Below are 20,385 nucleotides of genomic sequence, written 5' to 3'. Positions count from 1 at the left end.
ACTTTCTGTGCCTTGCTGTGAAGGCGAGTGACCCTGAGTGCGTGTGCATGTGCACAGGCACACCTCCACGTTTGTGCTCAAGTCTGCATCCACACCTTTGTCATATCTGTGTCTGGCTTTCCCCCGTTTGATGCTCCCCCCCCCATGGGGACCTTTCATTCACCAGTCCGCAGCGAGCCAAGGACAGCTTCTTTCCGGCCTGCTTTGTACCCTCTGATTCCCAGTGTAACAAGAGTGACTTTCTCCCCAGTCCATGAGGTCTCAGGTGTTGGTCCTGAGGGGGACCTGGTTCGTGTGGCTGCTCCGCTAGGGACATAGGTGGAGAGTGGCTCCACGGAGGGGCATAGGAGACCCAAAATGGTGGACCATGCTGATGACCCCTCATTTCTGTGTGTCTCGTCCACCCCACAGCCCTGTGACATTAGGTGGGATAGGGGGTGCTGTCCTTATTTGCCCAGGTAAGGAATCTGCAGCCCCGTGAAGTCACGGAACTTGTCCAAGACCTCACGGCTGGTTGGTGGCAGACCTAGGCCTGCAGATCAGGTTCCCTGACTCATCCTCCAGTCCTTCCCCATCCATCTTGCCACCTTGTCTTTACTCCTTTTCAGTAATGGGTGAGTGGCAACAGAGTAGTTAAAAGGCCTGGGCTCTGAATTCACACTTGTGGGCATCAAATCCTGGCTCTGCCACTCCTCAGCTTCCAGGCATGCTTCTTAATCTCACGGTGCCTTAACTTCCCCGTCTGTAAACTCAGGCTAATGATGGCATCTAGCCCGTAGGTGCTGGTGAGGCTTCACTGTGATGGTAGTGCCTGGCCTGTGGCCAGCACTGGTAGCTTAGTGCCCATAGTGGTCACCACTCTGCACTAGCATTCCATACCGCAGTGATTGTCCCAATGGATGGCCGACAGTCTCCACAGCTGTGCTGGGTTTTCAGGGTGTTTATGGAATCCGCCCACCATCAAGCTGCTGAAAGACTGCCCAGGTGCAGCTTCCATGCCCAAAGCGGCATTGAAAAGCACACGGCGACATCTCCTCAACAGCCAAAACATGAGGTACGAAGTGGGTGCTGTGCACCGTGAGAGTTTGAAGCCTGCGGTCCTGGAGGGACCACATAGGGGAGCAGGCCTGGCCTCACAAGGTCAAACCAAGAGGTGGAGAATGAGTTACAGGCATCAGGAGCAGAGGTCCAGGGAGGTTCTCTTCACCTCGTTTGTCAGGGAAGCTTCCAGAGCCCCACTCGGACCTGGCCCCCTTCAGCGGTCATGCCTTCTGGGAGCTCCAGCACTAAGCATGCCGGGCTGTGAATGAGCTTGGCAGTGACCCTGTGTTTTGCCGTCCCTGCAGGTGGGCTCCCAGCGGTTCAGCGTCAACATGCCCCACAAGTTTGGTATCCACAACTACAAGGTCCCCACCTTCTGCGACCACTGTGGGTCCTTGCTCTGGGGCCTCTTACGGCAGGGTTTGCAGTGCAAAGGTAAGGCGCCCCATGCCCTGCCCTCACCCTTCCGTACTCGTATGTCCCCTTGGTCTCCTTTTTGAAAAATCTTTGTTCCCCAGTAAGTTCCAGGTCTGGCCAGAGGACTGAGCCCAACCCCTTATTTGGCTCTCGTTAGTTACTTGTGAATTTGTTAAACAATCGCCGTGCAGATGGCGGCCAAAGAAACTCCACAGAGCGGATGTGGAGGGGGGAGGTGTGCTTCTTCCATCAAGACCATGAACAAGGCAGAGCAACACGATGAGTCCATAAAAGTGTAGAAATAATTTAAGGAAAAGGTAGGTTGGAGCAGAGGAGAAGAAATATTTCTGGAGAGAGGACCCGAAAGAAGTAATAGATACCCTGTCACGATCCATGGTTCCGAGCTTACTCTTGGGAGGAGCCATGTTAGGACCCTATCACCTAAGACGTCTTATTGATCCTTCATAGGTCTGTTCCATAGGTGATATTATTCCTATGACCCTGAGGCTCAGCGACTAAGTAACTTGCTCGTGCCACACCGCTTATTAGTAAAAATAAGGTTTGAACCTTGACTCTTGAGCCTCGACTTCCTTCCTCTGTTTCCTGTTGTCCTGCTCATGAATTGTCTTCTGTTCGGATGAGATGGGTAACAATACATAATAATGTGGGGAGGAGGGAACATGCTCTGGGGATCTGAATGGAGTGCTTAGTTTCATGGGCTGGTCCAGTTGGCATGCAGCATTGGACATTCATGAACTGTTGGGATTTGTACTGAATAGATTATTAATAAATTCCCATTACGGAAAAATTAAAGGTAAAGGATAAAAAGGAAACTGGAGGCCATGAACAGGCCGGTCATTGAAGGATCCCAATGAGAAATTATGAGGATTGGAAACAAAGTTTATAGGTGTAGAGGGAATAAAGAGAAGGAGAGTAACTTAAGAGATACTGAGGAGTGATTTATTGGATGTGTGACCAGATCCAACTGGGAGGACAGTGACACCATTCGCTGAGAGGAAATAGGAGAGGAGATCAGGCTAGAGGCAAAGATGGTGGAGTTGAGTTGAGGACATATGACCTTTGAGGTGCCTGTGTGAAATCTACCAGAGCTAACTTTTGGGCGTTCTCATTGAAATTTGGGGCAAAGGCTATGGTGAGCATCCAGACTTGGGATTTGTCAATGTAGTAGATAAAGGTATAGTAGGTAGTACTTAAAGCTATAAAGTTCATCCCCGGAAGAATCTGAGTGTCGAGAGAGAGGGTCACACCCTGAGGTTTGGGGGAAGAAGGTTACCAGCATTCAAGGATGAGCCTGCAGAGGCTATGGAGGGACTTCAAAGGTAGGAGGAAAGGTCTTGAGGAAAGGCATAGCGGAAGACAAAGAGGTAGAGAGTATTTAAAAATGTTCAAAGGAAGTGATAAGTGGTGCCAGATGTTTCCAAGAGGTCATTCAAGGTAAGAAGTAGAACATGGAGTTAGATTTAACTCTCAGGAGGCCTCTAGTGACCTCCTGACAGGAGGTGTCTTGGTGGGATTGAAGGCCAAGTGTGGAGGCTGTAGATGAAGTATTTTCAGAATGTTTTAGGTAATGAGGGAAAAGACCGTGAGAATAGGAGAGATTAGTGAGCTGGGAGGGAGAGGAGTGGGCCTTGGAGAGAAAGATGGACACCCCTCCTGCCAGGTGGATAGGAAGCCTCGAGGCCAGGCACAGGTGCGGATGTGTTTCCTGTGTCAGGGGTAGGAGGTGAGGACACAAGGTGACCCTTTAAGTTCTGACTCTGTTGAGGGCATTGTGTGAGAGTCCCCTTGTCTTCTGAACCAGGAGATCCCTTTCGAAGTCGAGGTAAGGAGTGGGTGGAGGGTGTGAGAGGTGGTGCAGGTTGGAAGCAGCTATGCTGGAGACTGAGGGCACCCTGATTAGGGGCAGGAGGAAGTTCTGGCTGTCGACACATCTGTCCTGGGTGAGCTCTCCAGACTTTCAGACCAGCATTCCCGCACACGACCCTGAGACAAAGAAGCAGGGCCTGCCCGAAATCCTTCTTGACACTAAGTGACATCAAAACAGTGGAAGAGGAGGGAGTGAGTGGACTCTGGAGTGTTGTTGGCAGAGGAGTGACGCTTTTAGGGACTGTTGAGTGGGGTTGCCGGGAAGCACAGAGCTGCTTTGGATGCCACTCTGATAAGGCCATGTCTGGGTTTCAGTAAATATATTACTGACTGATCAATGTGGGGAATCTAAATGAAAATACCATCATCTCATAAATATTGACATTTTAAGAAAGCCTCCCAGGCACCCAGATGTCACTGCCAGGGCTGTAGGGTCCCTGGATGACCCTAGAAGAAGGCAGGACTCAGGGGCGTGTATTCAGCTGTTTTGGCAGGAAACGCTCTCATGCCAGCTCAAGCAGAGGAAGGGGACAATGAGGCTACCTACAGCAAGGATACCTGTTCCCAGGAGCCCAGAGCAGCGGATGGGGGGCAGGCCACACAGACTTCAAGGCCAAGGCTGTCAGAATATAGGGTCCCCAGCACACGTTCACAGGTCTCCCCTCTCCTGTTCCCCTGTTACCATGGTGTGGTCACTCCCTCTTACTCCTTCTCTACCCTGGCTACCTCTCCCCCACCCTTAATTAACAGACTATTTTTAGAGCAACTTTAAGTCTATAGCAAAAGTGAGAGAAATGTACAGAGACTTCCCATATACCCCCTGCACCCACATACACACAGCCTCCCCACCATCAATGTGCCCCCCCACCAGTGGTATGTTCATTACAATGGCTGAGCCTCCATTGCCACAGTAGGACCCTGGGGACCCAGTGTCCCTAGCTTTCATTAGGATTCACTCTTAGAGTTGGACATTCTTTGGGTCTTGACAAATGTACAGTGACCTGAGTCCACCCCCATGGTATCTACAGAATGCTTTCCTTGCTCCAGATCTCCTGTGTTTACTTCTCCCTTTTGATCCTTTCTCAACCTCATGTGTTTTTGCTCCTGCGGACCCCTTACCCTGTAGGGAGGGTGATGGTCTGAGGAGGCCAGCAGGATTCAGAGCAGGGGCCCCTCTTGCCTGGGTCTGAGTCTGGTTCTGCTGCTATGATTGCTTAAAAAAAAAAAAAAAAAAAGAAAGAAACCAGGAATTAGAGACCTGCTCAGGGGCCTAGAGCACGTTCCTGTGGGGCCAGAGCTTACCCCACCTGCCTCCGATCTCTGCTCCATGCCCTCTCCTGCTCTGGAAGCCTCTATCAGGTTCCCACCTTCGCTGGATCATGCTGGCTTGGTCCTCTAGGCTGGGGCCCTGGTCCCCTGGCCCATGCCTTCAGCTTTGTTGTCCCCCTCCTGTGAATAGGGTCACATATTTTCAGTGAAACCGTTTTCTTGAGAGCTTGGGTCTACAAGGAAGGACCCACGGGGCTGTCTTGGTTAATCTCCCTTCAGCCTAAAATTGCCTGAGCCCTGTGGGTTCATGGGTTGTGTGTGTATTCCCCTAAAGACCGTCCCTCTGTCGGCCAGGTAGAGGGAACATAACCACCCTGTTTTACTGGTGGGGGATGGAGAACTGGAGTGCACAAGGAGGATACAGGCAGGGACCCACAGGGACCCACCTCTGTCCTCTGGGCTGCCCCCTCCCCGCCCACGGCCCGGAGGCACTGGACCCTAAGGAGGACACTCACCAACACTTGTTGGGTAACCGAGCTCCTTAGTAAAGGGTAGAAAAACACCAGCACTAAGTATGCAGACAAAACATTTCATCCCTTTTTTCTTAGGACTCAAGTGCCCATAGAGTCCGCGTCTCTCTCCGGATTCATTCATGGGTCTGCCTGAGCACCCCAACCACTGTTAGACCAGAAGCTGGCTTCAGACATTCAGAGGCCAGCATCACTGAGCCCCTGAGGCATGTGAATCCTTGTTGTTCTTCACTTTATTTTTAAATGTTTATCAATTTTTGTGAGACAGAGAGAGACAGAGCATGAGTGGGGGAGGGGCAGAGAGAGAGGGAGCCCGGAGGATTCTTTGGGAATCTCCCAGCCAGACTTTCCCCCAGGGTACCGTCACCCCTGCCTGGGGACAGAGCTGCAATCAGAGTGGACATGCAGGCACAGGGCAGGCTCCAGAATCCGAGGCAGGCTCCAGTCTCTGGGCTGTCAGCGCAGAGCCCAACGCGGGGCTCAAACTCAAAGACTGTGAGATCGTGACCTGAGCTGAAGTTGGACACTCAACTGACTGAACCACCCAGGTGCCCCAATTCTTCACTTTATTTTAACTGCTCGGCTTCCCCAATGTGACCTCACCTGCACCATGAACCTCTCCAGCCCCTTTTGCACCTGTGTTTTATTTTTCCATTGACACTTGGAGTCAGTCCCCCTGGAGGGAAAGACACCTAATACCTTATGATTTTTCTTTTCGTCTCTAAAGAAGATACACATTCTCACCTTCCTCATAGCCTGCCTTCCATTTCTCTTCTGCCCACGATCCCCCCACACTCACATCTTCCAGCACAGCTGCCCTGAAGTCATCGGGCACTGAGGAGCAAGGCAGCAGAAAGCCAGATCCTTCTACACTGCTCACAGTGTGCCCTGCAGGGACCTGCAGAAGCACTGGCATTTTGTCATCCCCATGTGAGGTGGGCCCCCTGTGCCTGCATGTCCACTCTGATTGCAGCTCTGTCCCCAGGCAGGGGTGACGGTACCCTGGGGGAAAGTCTGGCTGGGAGATTCCCAAAGAATCCTCCGGGCTCCCTGCCTTTCTCTGAGATCCCATCTTAATAACCGTCCTGCTCTGAGGCTGCTTTCATGGGCTAAGGAGCCAGAGTATCACTTACTCTCCAAGAAGTGATGAAGAATGGGTCAATTTGGGGACAAATGACCTAGGGGAGTTGTGGCCCATCGAGATCACAGGGTTCGAGTCTTGGAGGCTGTTTCGGTCCTGGTTCTATTATCTCCTGGCTGAGCAGTTGCAGGAGTCACTCTGGCTTGGTGACCCTGGGCTTGCTTCTAATCTCAGCTGCCTTCTGGGAACTGCAATGAAAATGGTGAACTGAGCCACCTTCATGGCGTACTTTGGGGAGTGGCTGTGGGGAGCCAGAAAGACCAGAGAAAGGAAGAATCTTCCCTCCCTTCCCTCCTTCCTCCTTTCTTTTCTTTTCTTTTCTTTTCTTTTCTTTTCTTTTCTTTTCTTTTCTTTTGTTTTCTTTTGTTTTCTTTTCTCTTCTCTTCCCTTTCCTTTTCTTTTTAAGTGTTTTGGCCATTTGTAAAACACTAAACACACACAACAGTGATTTTATTCTCATCATTTCTGAAAATGTCGATCCTTTATTATTTTTCTAGCAACTCGGCTCCTTGTCATAACTTCAAATTTTGTTTGTATTTTTAGAAGGAAACAAACAAACAAGAACAAGTAATATGTAAGTCATTCTCACTCTAAAAGATTCCAACAAGACTTAAAACTTCTATAAAAGATATTAAAGACCTTTTATGGTCTCTTTCTACTTCCATCCCAAGACTTAACTGCTATGGGTCCTTCCAGGGATGTTTTTGTGTATGTTTGCTGCATGGATACCTAAATTCACTCGCTCACTCTGTGTTAGGTATCTATTGCTGCATAGCAAGTTATTCTGGAACCTAGAGGCTTAAAACAACCAATATTATCTCAGAGTCTCTTTCCAGTTGCAGCTTGGCTAAGTGCTTCTTGCTTAGAGTCTCTCATGAGCTTGTAGGCAAGCTGGGGCTCTGGTCTCATAGGAAGGCTTGACTGGAAGAAGGTCTCCTCCAAGCTCGCTCACGTGGCTGTTGGAACCCCAGGTCCTTGCTGGATGTTGGCTGGAGACATCAGTTCTTTGCCACGTGGGTGTCTCCTTAGGGCAGCTCACACTACGGAAGCCGGCTTCCTTCAGAGCATACAAGCAAGAATGTGAACAAGGATGCCCAAAACAGAAGTCACAGCCTTTTGTAACCTCATCTCAAAAATGACATCCCATCACTTTTGACATTCTGTGTTCATGAGAACAGATTCCTACATTCAGCACACACTCAATGGGAAGGAATGACATGAGGGCATAGGTACCAGGAGGACCATTAGGAACCATCTTAGAAGCTGCCCACACCCCCCCCCCCACCCCATACGCCCATGCTCTCCTACACACACGTGTGATCACCTCCTCTGTGAGGGCTACTCTGACTGCCCTTTTAAAAACTGAAGCTCTCACCTCTTACCTTCCATCCCCTTCCTTTGCTTTGCTTTGCTTTTTCTTTATGGCACTATCACCTTCTAATATTCTAATTATTCTAATTATTCTAATATTCTAATTATAATGTTTATTTCTCTCCAAGGGTCCATAAAGGCAAAAGGTTTTTTCCATCTGTTTTTCTATTTCCCCAGCATCTACAACAGTGTCTGATACCTTGGTACTTAATAAATATTTAATTAAATTGTCTATGCCTTGTTATGTAATTTGCTTTTTTGCCAGTACATCTTACAGTATTTCCAAGTCAGTGTATATATAAGTTACCTCATTCTTTTTAATGGCTGCTTAATAATCCACATTATGACCATTCCATCCATCATTTCAACGTTGCCCTCTTGAGGGACACTTACTTGTTTCTGCGGCCTCGCTATTTCAAGCTTCTGCAAACATCCTCGTATGTGTATCTTCACACATATGTATAAATAGTTATGGGACAAAGGCCCCTAGAAGTCCTGCAATAGCTTTAAGTCCTGGTCTTTGTGTGGTTGAATTGCATGAGGAGGTAATTACATCAGGGGACTTTCGTTTGTTGTTTGTTTGTCTTTAAATAACTGCTTTCCCTTCTTTTGCCTTGACGTTGGGTTTTGCATGAGTGGAAAATGCTTGTGTAGGGAGTTTAGGATCTCAGTCACTGTCACGTACTGGGGTCTGGTCTTTGAGTTGCCCTTATGCTGCCAACGTTCTGCTACTCTCTCGAGAGTTAGAATTCATTTAAGAGCGTGGCACCCTGCCTTGTGCAAGGCATCATGGAGAACATGGAGACAGAGCATTACTTTAGCTTTCTAGCAACTTCCACCTTACTTGGGTGGTGAACATTAACAAGTTAAATAATAGTAAATCAAGCAGTGAGTCAGAAATAAGTGTGAGCAAGTCATGGGCAAGAGAGGCCCTCAGGACTCAGGCGGTCAGGACAGGCTTTTGAGGGTAGATGGGGCTTGAGCTATACCGTGAGGAGAAGGACCTGAACAGGAAGGAGGGCAAGAGGGAAGGGTAAGCAACCAGTTCTAAGTGGAGGGCACGGAAGGAAGAAGCAGTTTTGTGCTCAGCACCAGAATGCCACGGGAGTCTGGTTGATTTGGATTCCTTTGCAGTGGCACCTGGCGATGTTGGGGGCCATGCTCGCACGTTCGGTGGAGTGTTCCATCAGCATTATCATCTGAAGAGTGCTGGGCAGCAGATGGTTGGTCAGTCAGTCCCTGGGAAGCTTTGACTGGTGGTTCCAGTGTGATCAGGGCTCCCAAATCTCTATCCAGTGACATTCGGTGCCCGGTGTGACCCACCAGGCAGCTTCCCCTCTACCCTCCTTTATCATCTTCTGCCTGGGACTCCACAGTCTGTCATTCCTGCCCCCTGCCAACCTGCATTACATAGTTACACCGTTTCCTATTGACAACTGTTTATCTTCTGCCTCCGAGCACGGCACGACCCTCTCTAACCTGCTATGGAATCAAACCAGCGCCCTGCCTTGTGCTCAAGGGCCAGATCACACTAACATAAAGAGGATTCTGCAGGACACATGGGCCTGCCTCTCTCTTCAGGCGTGGCTCCGTCATTGTTCTCAGAAGGCTGGCTGCTTGCTTTGGAAACATTCCCAACAGCCTGACCCACCTCGGTACCACCCTTAATCTTCGCTAAGAAAAGTCTGCAAACATGGAAAGAAAATCTCTCCAAAGGACGGTAGAATGGATGATAGAAAACGTAGGTGAGTGCGTGGCGGCACTGCCCAGGACGCAGTAGGAGCTCAACAATTATGAGTAACTGGGAAGTAGCAGAATAATGATTGTCCTCTTAGAAGAGCCCCAGCAGGCCCGCTCTGTTTCTTCCCGGCATGAATTGTGCAGGTGAAACCACTGAAAATGGACATTCAAGGCAGTCTGGACAGGGAAACCTTAAAGGGCTGAGACTGGCAGCCCAGGGCTGATGGCCTTGACCTTGGTGTTCACCAGTAGTGGTGGGGTGTGGAGGTGAGGAAGGACAGTATGGGTGGTTTGTTTGGTCCCCATTAATGTGAGTGAACCTCAGGTTTCTTTTGGATCCAGCCAGCAGAGCCACATACTTTTATTGGTCTGTAGCCTCTGGGTATCACCCCCCGGCCTCCAGGGGACCCATGGGCTGCCTGAATTATCTCAAGTTCCCCTTCCTCAGCCAGCTGTGCTGTCATGTTTCCAGACTTTTCAAAGCACTTTCAACGTCACTGTCTCGTGCCATCCGTTTGAACTGACACATCATTGGGATTTGTTTTTTCTTACGTATTAAGAAAACTACATGGCTCTCCCGGGGAAGTAACAGAGTCTTTAAAAATAAAAAGCAAAATCTTTGAGGAAGAAAACAAAATTTTTTAAAGTAAAAAATGAAGTCCCTGAAGACTTTCTGTTCTCCTATCTGCCAACTCACTCTGATTGTGGTTTCGTTACGACAGGGTCAGCATTTTAACAGCAGAGGGCGCCAGAGGCTAAGTTATGTAGATCAGTTGCCCTTGCTAAGAAATCCTTTTAATTTGGTTGCTTTGTTCTTGTCCTTTCTGTCACCTCAAGAAAAGGCAGGAGAAAGCATTCACAGGGCTGGTGGGCAGGAGTAGTAAGGTGAGCTGAGTGTCAGAGGGTAGCATCTGCTGCAGGGAGTGGGATAGGGAATTTAGAACAGAGGGCTGGGAGTACATGATGGGCCTGAGGATTTCCGGACCTCACTAGCAGTCATTCAGTGAATGCAATCAGCACCTTGGCTAGGCTGCAGGGGAGCTTCCTTATATGTTTATATTGTCTGAGAAAGGCCCCTCCCACCAGCACCCCTACCTTGCACCCTCATCTTTGGTTCTGTGGACATCTTGAGCTCCAAAGCTCAGTTGAACCCTCCAAGCCTGAGTTGGGGTCGGGGGTGTGATTTGTGCGGTCCCTCCTCCAGGCCAGTGATCAGGCTATGCAGGGCCAGGAGGAGGCCCAGCCACCCTGCTTGGTTTCATTCAGAAAGATTTGTCTGTGTTTTGGTTTTTTTTTAATAGACTTTAGTTTTTAGAGAAGTTTTAGGTTTACAGCAAAATTGAGAATGTACAGAGATTTCCCATATGCGCCATACCCTCACACACAATCGGTATCCCCCACTATCAGCATCCCCCACCAGCGCGGTACATTTGTTACAATCAGCGGACTTAGACTGACCCATTGTTATCACTCGGTTTACATTAGGCCTCGCTCTTGGTATTGTCCATTCCATGATTTTGGACAGGTATAATGCCCTGTATTCACCAATATGGTCTCATACCGAGTAATTTCCTTGCCCTAAAAATCCTCTGTGCTCTCTGCCTGTTTATCCCTGCTTCCCCCCAACCACTGGCAACTACTGACCCTTTTACTGTCTCCATAGTTGTTTTTTTTTTCCAGGGTGTCATGTGGTTGGAATCCTGCAACACAGAGCCTTTTCAGATTGGCCTCCTTCACTTAGCAATATGCATATAAGGCTCATCCATGTCTTTTCATAGTTTAATAGATCATTTCTTTTTAGTGCTGAATAAAATTCCATTGTCTGGGCATGCCACAGTTTATTTATCTCTTCACCTGCTGATGGACAACCTGGCCGTTTCCAACTTTTGGTAATTATGAATAAAACTGCTGTGAACATCCTTGTGCAGGTTTTCACGTGGGCATAAGTTTTCAGCTCATTTGGGTAAATACCAGGAATGTGATAGCTAGATTGTATGGTCGAGTATATTTAATTTTGAAAGAAACTACCAAACTGTCTTCCAAAGTGGCTGTACCATTTTACACTCCCATTAGCAATGAATGAGAATTACTGTTGCTTCATACATATCCTCACCAGCATTTGGTGTCATTGTTTTGGATTTTGGCCATTTTTATAGGCATGGTAGTGGTATTTTCATTGTCATTTTAATTTGCAATTCCTTAATGACATATGATATCGAGCATCTTCAACGGATGCCATCTGTATATCTTTGGTGAGGTTTCTGCTCAGGTCTTTTGCCCATTTTTAAATTGGGTCATTCATTTTCTTATCATTGAGTTTTAAGAATTCTTTGCTTATTTTGGATAATAAGCCTTTATCAGATTGTCTTTTGCAAATATTTTCTCCCAGTCTGTGGCTTGTCTTCTCATTCTCTTGACAACGTCCTTTGCAGAGCAGAAGTCTTTAATTTTAATGAAGTTCAGCTTATCAATTTTTTCTTTCATTGATCATGCCTTTGGGGTTGTATTTAAAAAGTCATCACTGTACCTGAGGTCACCTAGGTTTTCTTCTACCTTCTAGGAGTCTCATAGTTTTGAGTTTTATCTTTGGGTCTGTGCTCCATTAATTTATGTGAAGGGTGTGAGGTCTGTGTCTAGATTCATTTGTGTGTGAGTATGTCTTGGGGTTCCAGCACTGTTTGTTGAAAAAAACCTATCTTTTGCTCCATTGTACCTTTGCTCCTCTATCAAGAATCGATAGTTGTATAATTATGGGGATCTCTTTCTGCACTCTCTGTTTCTGTTCCATTGATTGGTTTGTCTACTCTTTCACCAATACACACTGTCTTAATATACCTTTTAGAGTAAGTCTTGAACTCAGGTAGTCTCAGTCCTCCAACTTTGCTCTTCTCAATATTGCATTGGCTATTCTGGGTCTTTGCCTCTCCATATAAACTTTAGACTCCCTTTGTCAATATCCACAAAATGTGGGATTTTGATTGAAAATGCCTTAAGAAAAATTGACATGCTAACAACACTAAGATTTCCTACCCATGAACATGGAATGTCTCTCCCTTTATTTAGTTCTTTTTTTGTTTCTTTCATCAGAGTTTTGTAGTTTTACTCATATAGACTTTGGACATATTTTGTTAGATTTATACCTAAGTATTTTTTAGGTGCTGAGGTCAGTATCATGTTTTTAATTTCAGATTCCACTTGATCATTGGTGGTATATAAGAAGATGATTGGCTTTTGTATATTAGCCTTGTATCCTACATCCTTGTTTATTAATTCCAGAAGATTTTTTTCAGCTCTTTGGGATTTTCTACATAGACAATGTCATCTGTGAATAAAGGCAGTTTTATTTCCTCCTTTTCAATCTGTATACCTTTTATCTCTTTTTCTTGTCTTATTGTATTATCTAGTACTTCTGATACAATACTGAAAAGGGATAGTAGGGATAGTAGGGATAGTAGGATCCTTGCCTTGTACTTAACGTTAGAAAACTTCTAGTTTCTCATCCATAAGTATGATATTAGCTGTAGGGTTTTTTTGTGGATGTTCTTAATCAAGTTCAGGAAATTCTGTATTTCTTGGTTTCTAAGAGATTTGATTGTGATGGTGTTGGATTTTGCCAAATGCTTTTTCTGCATCTATCAATAGGATTGTGTGATTTTCCTTCTTTAGCCTATTGATGTGAAGGATTACATTAACTGATTTTCAAATGTTGAACTAGTCTTGTGTACCTGAAATAAGTCCTACTTGCTTATGGTTTATATTTCTTATGCACTGCTGGATTCCATTTGCTGGTATTTTAGTGAGGAGTTTTACATCTGTATTCATGAGAGATGTTGGGCTGTAGTTGTCTTTTCTTGTAATATTCCTTCTGCTTTCATCTTCCCGAAGATACTATAGAGAATTGGTATAATTTCTAACTTAAAGGTTTGGTAACATTCACCAGTCAACCTTTCTGGGCCTGATGCTGTTTTGGAAAATTATTAATTACTGACTTGATTGCTTTAATAGAACTTGACCTTTTACATTGTCTATTTCTTTTGTGAGGTTTGGTAGAGTTTGTGTCTTCTAGGAATGGTTTTGCTGTATCCTGCCAATTATGAGAAGTTGGGTTTTCATTTTCAGTCCGTTCAAAATGTTTGTAGATTCCTCTTGAGATTTCCTCTTGACCTATGTGTTATTTAGCAGTGTGTTATTTAATTTCCAAGCATTTGAGGATTTTCCAAACATATTTCTGTTATTAATTTCTAATTTAATTCCACTATAGTCTGAAAGCAGGCATTGTATGATTTTTTTGTTATTGTTGTTCTTTTAAATCCGTTAGGGTGTGTTTTATGGCTCAGAATGTGGTCTGTCTTGGTAAATGTTCCATGTGAGCTCGAAAGTAGGTGTATTCTGCTGCTGTTGGATGGAGTAATTGCTAGATATAGTAGTCAATTACATTCAGTCGGTTGGTGGTGCTGTTGACTTTAACCATGTCCTTACTGATTTTCTGCCTTCTCGATCTATCCATTTCTGATAGCAGAGTATTGACGTCTCCAACTGTAACAGTGGATTCATCTATTTCTCCTTGCGGTTCTGTTTTTGCCTCACATATTTCGATACTCTGCTTCTAGGTGCATGCACATTAAAGATTTAATGTCTTCTTTGAGAATTGATCCCTTTATCATTATGTAATGCCTTTTGCTATCCCTGTCAACTTACCTTGCTCTGAAGTCTGCTCTGTCTGAAATTAATATAGCCACTTCTGCCTTCTTTTTGTCACTGTTAGCACAGTATATCTTTCTCCATGCCTTTAATTTTAACCTAAGTATGTCTTACATTTAAAGTATATTTCTTGTGGATTATTTACCTCAAAACCACAATGAGATACCACCTCACACCTGTCAGAGTGACTAACATTAACAACTCAGGCAACAACAGATGTTGGCGAGGATGTGGAGAAAAAGGATCCCTTTTGCACTGCTGGTGGGAATGCAAACTGGTGCAGCCGCTCTGGAAAACAGTATGGAGGTTCCTCAAAAAATTAAAAATAGAACTACCCTACGACCCAGTAACTGCACTACTAGGTGTTTATCCGAATGATACAGGCTTGCTGTTTCGAAGGGGCACATGACCCCAATGTTTATAGCAGCACTATCACAATAGCCAAAGTATGGAAAGAGCCTAAATGTCCATCGACAGATGAATAGATAAAGAAGATGTGGTACACACACACACACACACTGGAGTATTACTCGGCAATCAAAAAGAATGAAATCTTGCCATTTGCAACTATGTGGATCGAACTAGAGGGTATTATCCTAAATGAAATTAGTCAGAGAAAGACAAATATCATATGGCTTCACTCATATGAGGAATTTAAGATACAAAACAGATGAACACAAGGGAAGGGAGGCAAAAATAATATAAAAACAGGGAGGGGGACAAAAACATAAGAGACTTAAATATAGAAAACAGGGTTACTGGAGGGGTTGTGGGAGGGGGGATGGGCTAAATTGGTAAGGGGCTTTAAGGAATCTACTCCTGAAATCATTGTTCCAACATATGCTAACTAACTTGGATGTAAATTAAAAAATAATATATAAAATTTAAAAAAATTAACCTCAAAAAGAACAAAAAAATAAAGTATATTTCTTGTAGATTAAATATAATTGGGTCCTGTTTTTTGATCCACTCTAAAAATCTCAATTGACATACAGTTGACCATTGAACAGCACAGGTTTAAACTGTGTGGGTCCACTTATATGTGGAATTTTTACAGTACTGTAAATGTATTTTCCTTATTATTTTCTTACTAGCATTTTTTTCCTCAAGCTTTGTTGAAAGAATATAGTATATAATACAAAATATGAGTTCATCGACTGTTTGTTTCCACAAGGCTTCCAGTCAACAGTAGGCTATTAGATGTTAAGTTTTGAGGGAGTCAAAAGTTATACTTGGCTTTTTTACTATGCAGGGGGGTCAATACCCCTAACTCCTGTGTTGTTCAAGGGTCAAGTATATTTAGACCACTGACATTTAAACTGATTATTGACATAATTGGATTAATAGCTACCATTTTTGCTGCTGTTTTCCATTTGATGCCCTTGTTCTTCCTATTTTTATTCTCTTTTTTTCCTGCTTTCTGTAATTAATTGAATATTTCATATGATTCCATTTTCTCTCTTTGTTGTTAACATATCAATTATTTTTCCTTTTTTAATTATCTTTGTGGTTGCCTAGAGTTTGCAATATACATTTACAACTAATCCAAAGCCACTTTCAAATAATACTCTTAATGCTCCAGAGGTAATGCATGTACATTATAATAACAAAATAATCATAATTTCTCCCACTCCATGTATCATTGCTATGGTTCATTTCCCTTACGTGTAAGCACACATATTTATATACATACGATGTACATCAGCATATGTAATTGGTTATATTGTTGCCATTATTTTGAGGAAATGTTATTTCTTAGATCAATGAAGACTGAGGGAAATACAAGTTTTTATTTTACCATCACTTGTTCCTTCTCCGATGGTCTTTCTTTACACAGATCTGAGTTTCTGACCGATGTTGTTTTCCTTCTTCCTGAAGAACTTCTTTTAACATTCCTTGCAAGACCAGTCTGCTGACAGTGAATTCCCTCAGTTTTTATTTGTCTGAAAGAAGTCTTTCTTTCTCCTTCACTTTTGAAGAATAACTTCACAGATACAGAATTCTATGTTGGTGGTTTTTTTTTTTTTTTTTTCTCAGTACTTTAAATATTTCACTGTGTTCTCTTGCTTGCATGGTTTCTGGGGATGAGTCAGATGTAGTTCTTATCTTTGCTGCTCTGTAGGTCAGGTGTTATTTCCTTCTGGCTTCTTTCAAGAATAGTTTTTCTTTATCTTTGATTTTCTGAAGTTTGTGTATGACATGCCTAGGTATAGTTTGTTTTTTTTTTTCTTTCATATATCCTGCTTGGTATTCTCTGAGCTTCCCAAATCTGTGGTTTGGTGTCTGACATTAATTTGAGGACATTCTCAGTCATTTTTGCTTCAAATATTTCTTCTGTTTATCTCTGTCTTCTTCATCTGGTGTTTCCATCATACACATTATACCTTTTATAGTCCCACAGTTCTTAGACAGTCTCTCTTTTCCTTAGTCTTTTTTTTTTTCTCTTTGCTTCTCTGTTTTGGAAGTTTCTATTGACATATTCTCAAGCTCAGAGATTATTTCCTCACCTGTGTCCATTCTACCAATGGTCCCAGCAATGGTATTCTTCATTTTAAAAAAAAATTTTAATGTTTATTTTTGAGAGCAAGAGAGAGAGACAGAGCATGAGGGGGGAGGGGCAGAGAGAGAGGGAAACACAGAACCCAAAGCAGGCTCCAGGCTCTGAGCTGTCAGCACAGAGCTCCAAGTGGGGCTCGAACTCACAAATCGTGAGATCATGACCTGAGCCACCCAGGCTCATTGCATTCTTCATTTCTGTTAAGTGTTTGTGATCTCTAGAATAACCTTTTGATTCTTTCTTAGAATTTCCATCTCTCTGCTTATATTGCCTATTTGTTCTCACATGCTGTCTACTTTATTGATCAGAGCCCTTAGCAAATTAATCATAGCTGTTTTCAATTCCCAGTCTGATAATTCCAGCATTCCTGCCATGTCTGGGTCTGGTTCTGACTGCTTGCTCTGTCTCTTCAAACTGTGTGTTTTGCCGTTTTAGAATGCCTTTTAACTTTTTCTTGATAGCTGGACATGATGTACTAGGTGAAAGGAACTGCAGTAAATAGACCTTTAATAAGGTGGTGGCGAGGGTGTGGAGGAGGGGAAGCATTCTATAGTCCTGTAATTAGATCTCAGTCTTTGCCTGAGCCTGTTCCTCTGAACTATGAGCTTTGTGACTATTACTCAGGGTTTTTTGTTTTCTTCTTTTCCCTCCCATCTTAGGTAGGACAGTATGGCTGGAGTGGGCTGGAGTTGGGTATCTTTCTTCTTCCACATGGAAAGCTACAGCAGGCTAGACTTAGGGTATCCGCCCCCCCCCCCCACCCCCACCCTGAGCCAGGGTCAGGTAGCATCTGATAAAACTACAATAGTTGAGGATCTTGTAAAATAGTTTCTCCTAAAAGCAGGCCTTGTTAAGAACAAAGTATTCTGGTTTGTTTCAAAATGGTTTCCCCCCTGTCCTGCACCGCCCACCCCCGCCCTGCAGCCAGAAGCATAAGGGAATTTTTCTCCAGGGTTTACTCTGAGAACCTGGTCAAACTCCTAGAAGCAAAACTGACAAAGATGTGGGGGGTCCCTATGACTGGCTGGGTCTGCCCAGAGATTGGACTTAGCCTTGTCTGCCCGGAGACTCCAACACTTTGTCAGTTTCGCTTCTAGTTCCCCTGCCCTGGCCCCCACAGAGGTTGCTGCTGGGGAGTTTCTGCCTGGTGAGTTGTGGTTCACTGTAGCTCCCCATCTGTCTCGTTCATTTTGGCGGTAGCGTTTGCCCTGTGACCTTCCTTCTCTGGTAAATCTGAGAAGAATGAGTTTTTCGGTTCGTGCAAGCTTTGTGCTTGTTAGGACCCAGTGATGTCCTCCAAGTGCTGTACATGCTAAGCTGGAAATGAGAGCCAAAGCATTGAGACTGTTAAAAACTGAGAACAAACTGAGGGTTGATGGGGGGTGGGAGGGAGGGCAGGGTGGGAGGGAGGGCAGGGTGGGTGATGGGTATTGAGGAGGGCACCTTTTGGGATGAGCACTGGGTGTTGTATGGAAACCAATTTGACAGTAAATTTCATATATTAAAAAAAAAAAAAAAAAAAAAAAGAAATGAGAATACTAAGCTGGAAACCAGCTGGTTGATGTTTTCACTTGCGATGCTCTATACCAAGGACAACTAAGTGATATGGGCAAAACAAGACTTTCAGGCACGGCTCTTGTTCCTTTGAAATTGGATTTTAGATTTGAAAGGAGCCTTGGGGGTCTCCTTACTCAGTGTCCTCATGTTCAGATGAGTGTCTCAGGCTCTACTATGGGCACTTCTCTCTGGGTAATATTCGCACATTTTAGCAAAGTAGTATAATGCACTGTATATATGCAACCCATCTGTGCTCAGGATCCAAATGAACTTTCTCTAGATAAACCAGTTTTGTTATTTCATAGTCAGTGTTCTGCTCCCTGAAAGGAAATGTAATGTGATATTTATCCACAAACAGTGGTGACCACTGTATGGTGTTTGGATGGATGCTGTTAGTTCTGTGTGATTTTATTTTTCTCTTTTTGTCTTTCTGCGTTTTCTAAATTCTGTCAAATGAACATGTATTACATTTACAATCAGGAAAAAAATAAGGTAATGTTTTCGGTCATGAATGTTGGAAGTCTCCTCTCCGTGTCTCCTTACAGTCTGCAAGATGAACGTTCACCGACGCTGTGAGACCAACGTAGCTCCCAACTGTGGAGTGGACGCCAGAGGAATTGCCAAAGTCCTGGCGGACCTAGGCGTCACTCCAGACAAAATCACCAACAGCGGCCAGAGGAGGAAAAAGGTAACTGGCCATTTGGTGGTGTTTCTGGAGCTCTCTGTGGGCCCACTTTCTCTGTGCTGGCTTCCTGAGAGCCCCATGGAGTGAGGTTCTAAGATCACTGGGTTTGAGACACTGCACACAAAATAGCATGTGCTTAAAGGGAAGGAAAAAAAAAAAGAAATTAGGCAGGTGACATTAAAGTCTCCTTCAGTTCCAGAAGTGGGAGGAAAACAAAGCAAGTCTCAAGTGTTACATTCCTTGGGGAAACATAACCTTTGAGATGAGGACTTTGGAATTCTCTCTAGAAAAAGCACCGTTCTAGACAAGGCAATAGGCTTATCTGCCTCCAGAACTGGCATGAAAGCAATGTCACTGTTTTGAACTTTGCCCCCTGGTATTGCTATAATGAGGATAAGTGGACGAAGAGCTGGAGCCACATTCTTTTCTAGGGAACAAGCCAAGAAGGTCTGTGCTAGTGCCCGCACTCAGTTGCCCAAGGGACATTGTTAATGCCCCATGACATGAAACATCTGGGTCTTTCTTGGGAGACCTAAGCCCCTGTCTCTACCCGGGTGACCTTTGGAATGTCAGTGGGAAGAGATCCATTTGCTAAAATGTTATTTTGGTAAGTCAGGGCCCACAGATGTAAACAGAGCTAAAGGCATCCATAGCATTTTGTTTGAAGGCCCTTCTTAGCCTTGGCTCCCAGCCTAGAAAATGTAAGAGTTTTTGAAAAAGTGAGTTATGAGAAAATCAGAACCACATTTAAGTGGGCAAGAAGTTCTGGTGGAGGTGAGAAGCAGGCAGTGATCCTCATCGCCCAGTACCAGGCATTCTCAAGCACTTTCTAGAAAAGTAATTCGCACACCAGGTGCTCTACAGTTTGGACTCCCAATGTTCTCCCTAAGTCCTGCCCTAAAATTCCTTCCGAAGGGCTCTGTGTTTCCCTTCTTTTAGAGGCTGCCCCCCCCCTTTTCCCAGGTGCATCTCAGAAGAGCCCTTTCCCTTGAATGGGGAGGTTTGGATCGTTTTAATCTTCTTAAACTCCTCCTTCTTTACCTTCCCAATAAGCCAAGGTTGGAGGAGAAGAACTCTCTTCTCCCTGGTTGGTTAGCTATGGGATTTTGTGCTTCTGGTGACTCTTAGCTCTGTAAATCCCACCAGTGGAAGTAGGACTTTAGTTATTGACCCAAGGCATTGCAATTGCAAGCAGAATGTCTGCACCCAGGAATGCTAGACCCCCACCGAAGGAGTGGGTTAAGTAAACACCTTGTGATGACAGAGTTGGACAGACACATTTATGAGCTCTAGAGAGAGCCCTCTTCAGGAGATATGGCTTTTCTCCTTGCTAGAAGGAAATGGAGACAGAACCTTCATTAATCATCATGAAGCATTTTAAAAGAAAACTCAATACACACCTGCCCTCCCTGCCCCCCACCCCCAGTTTACACAGGCCATAATGCCAATAACCAGCCATCGTCTGTCTGAGGTTTGGGGGCACCTGGTG

The 20,385-nt window shown here is 44.7% G+C and overlaps 1 protein-coding gene across 4 annotated transcripts in view; it reads left to right on the top strand.

Moving 5' to 3' along the window:
- PRKCE (protein kinase C epsilon) overlaps window positions 1-20,385 on the top strand; it is a 497,042-nt gene that overhangs the window by 318,493 nt on the left and 158,164 nt on the right. For all 4 annotated transcript variants that reach the window (XM_060606918.3, XM_060606953.3, XM_060606963.3 and 1 more), the window contains exons 6-7: window positions 1,347-1,476; window positions 18,757-18,899. In XM_060606918.3, coding sequence (XP_060462901.1) covers window positions 1,347-1,476; window positions 18,757-18,899 — 273 coding nt within the window. The remainder of the gene's footprint in view (window positions 1-1,346; window positions 1,477-18,756; window positions 18,900-20,385) is intronic.

The sequence above is a fragment of the Panthera onca genome, chromosome A3 (genome assembly GCF_046562875.1).
Source record: "Panthera onca isolate mPanOnc1 chromosome A3, mPanOnc1 haplotype 2, whole genome shotgun sequence".
In the NCBI taxonomy this organism is placed as follows: domain Eukaryota; kingdom Metazoa; phylum Chordata; class Mammalia; order Carnivora; family Felidae; genus Panthera; species Panthera onca.
The sequence above is the reverse complement of the archived record's forward strand: the minus strand, read 5'-3'. Positions and strand labels throughout refer to the sequence as shown.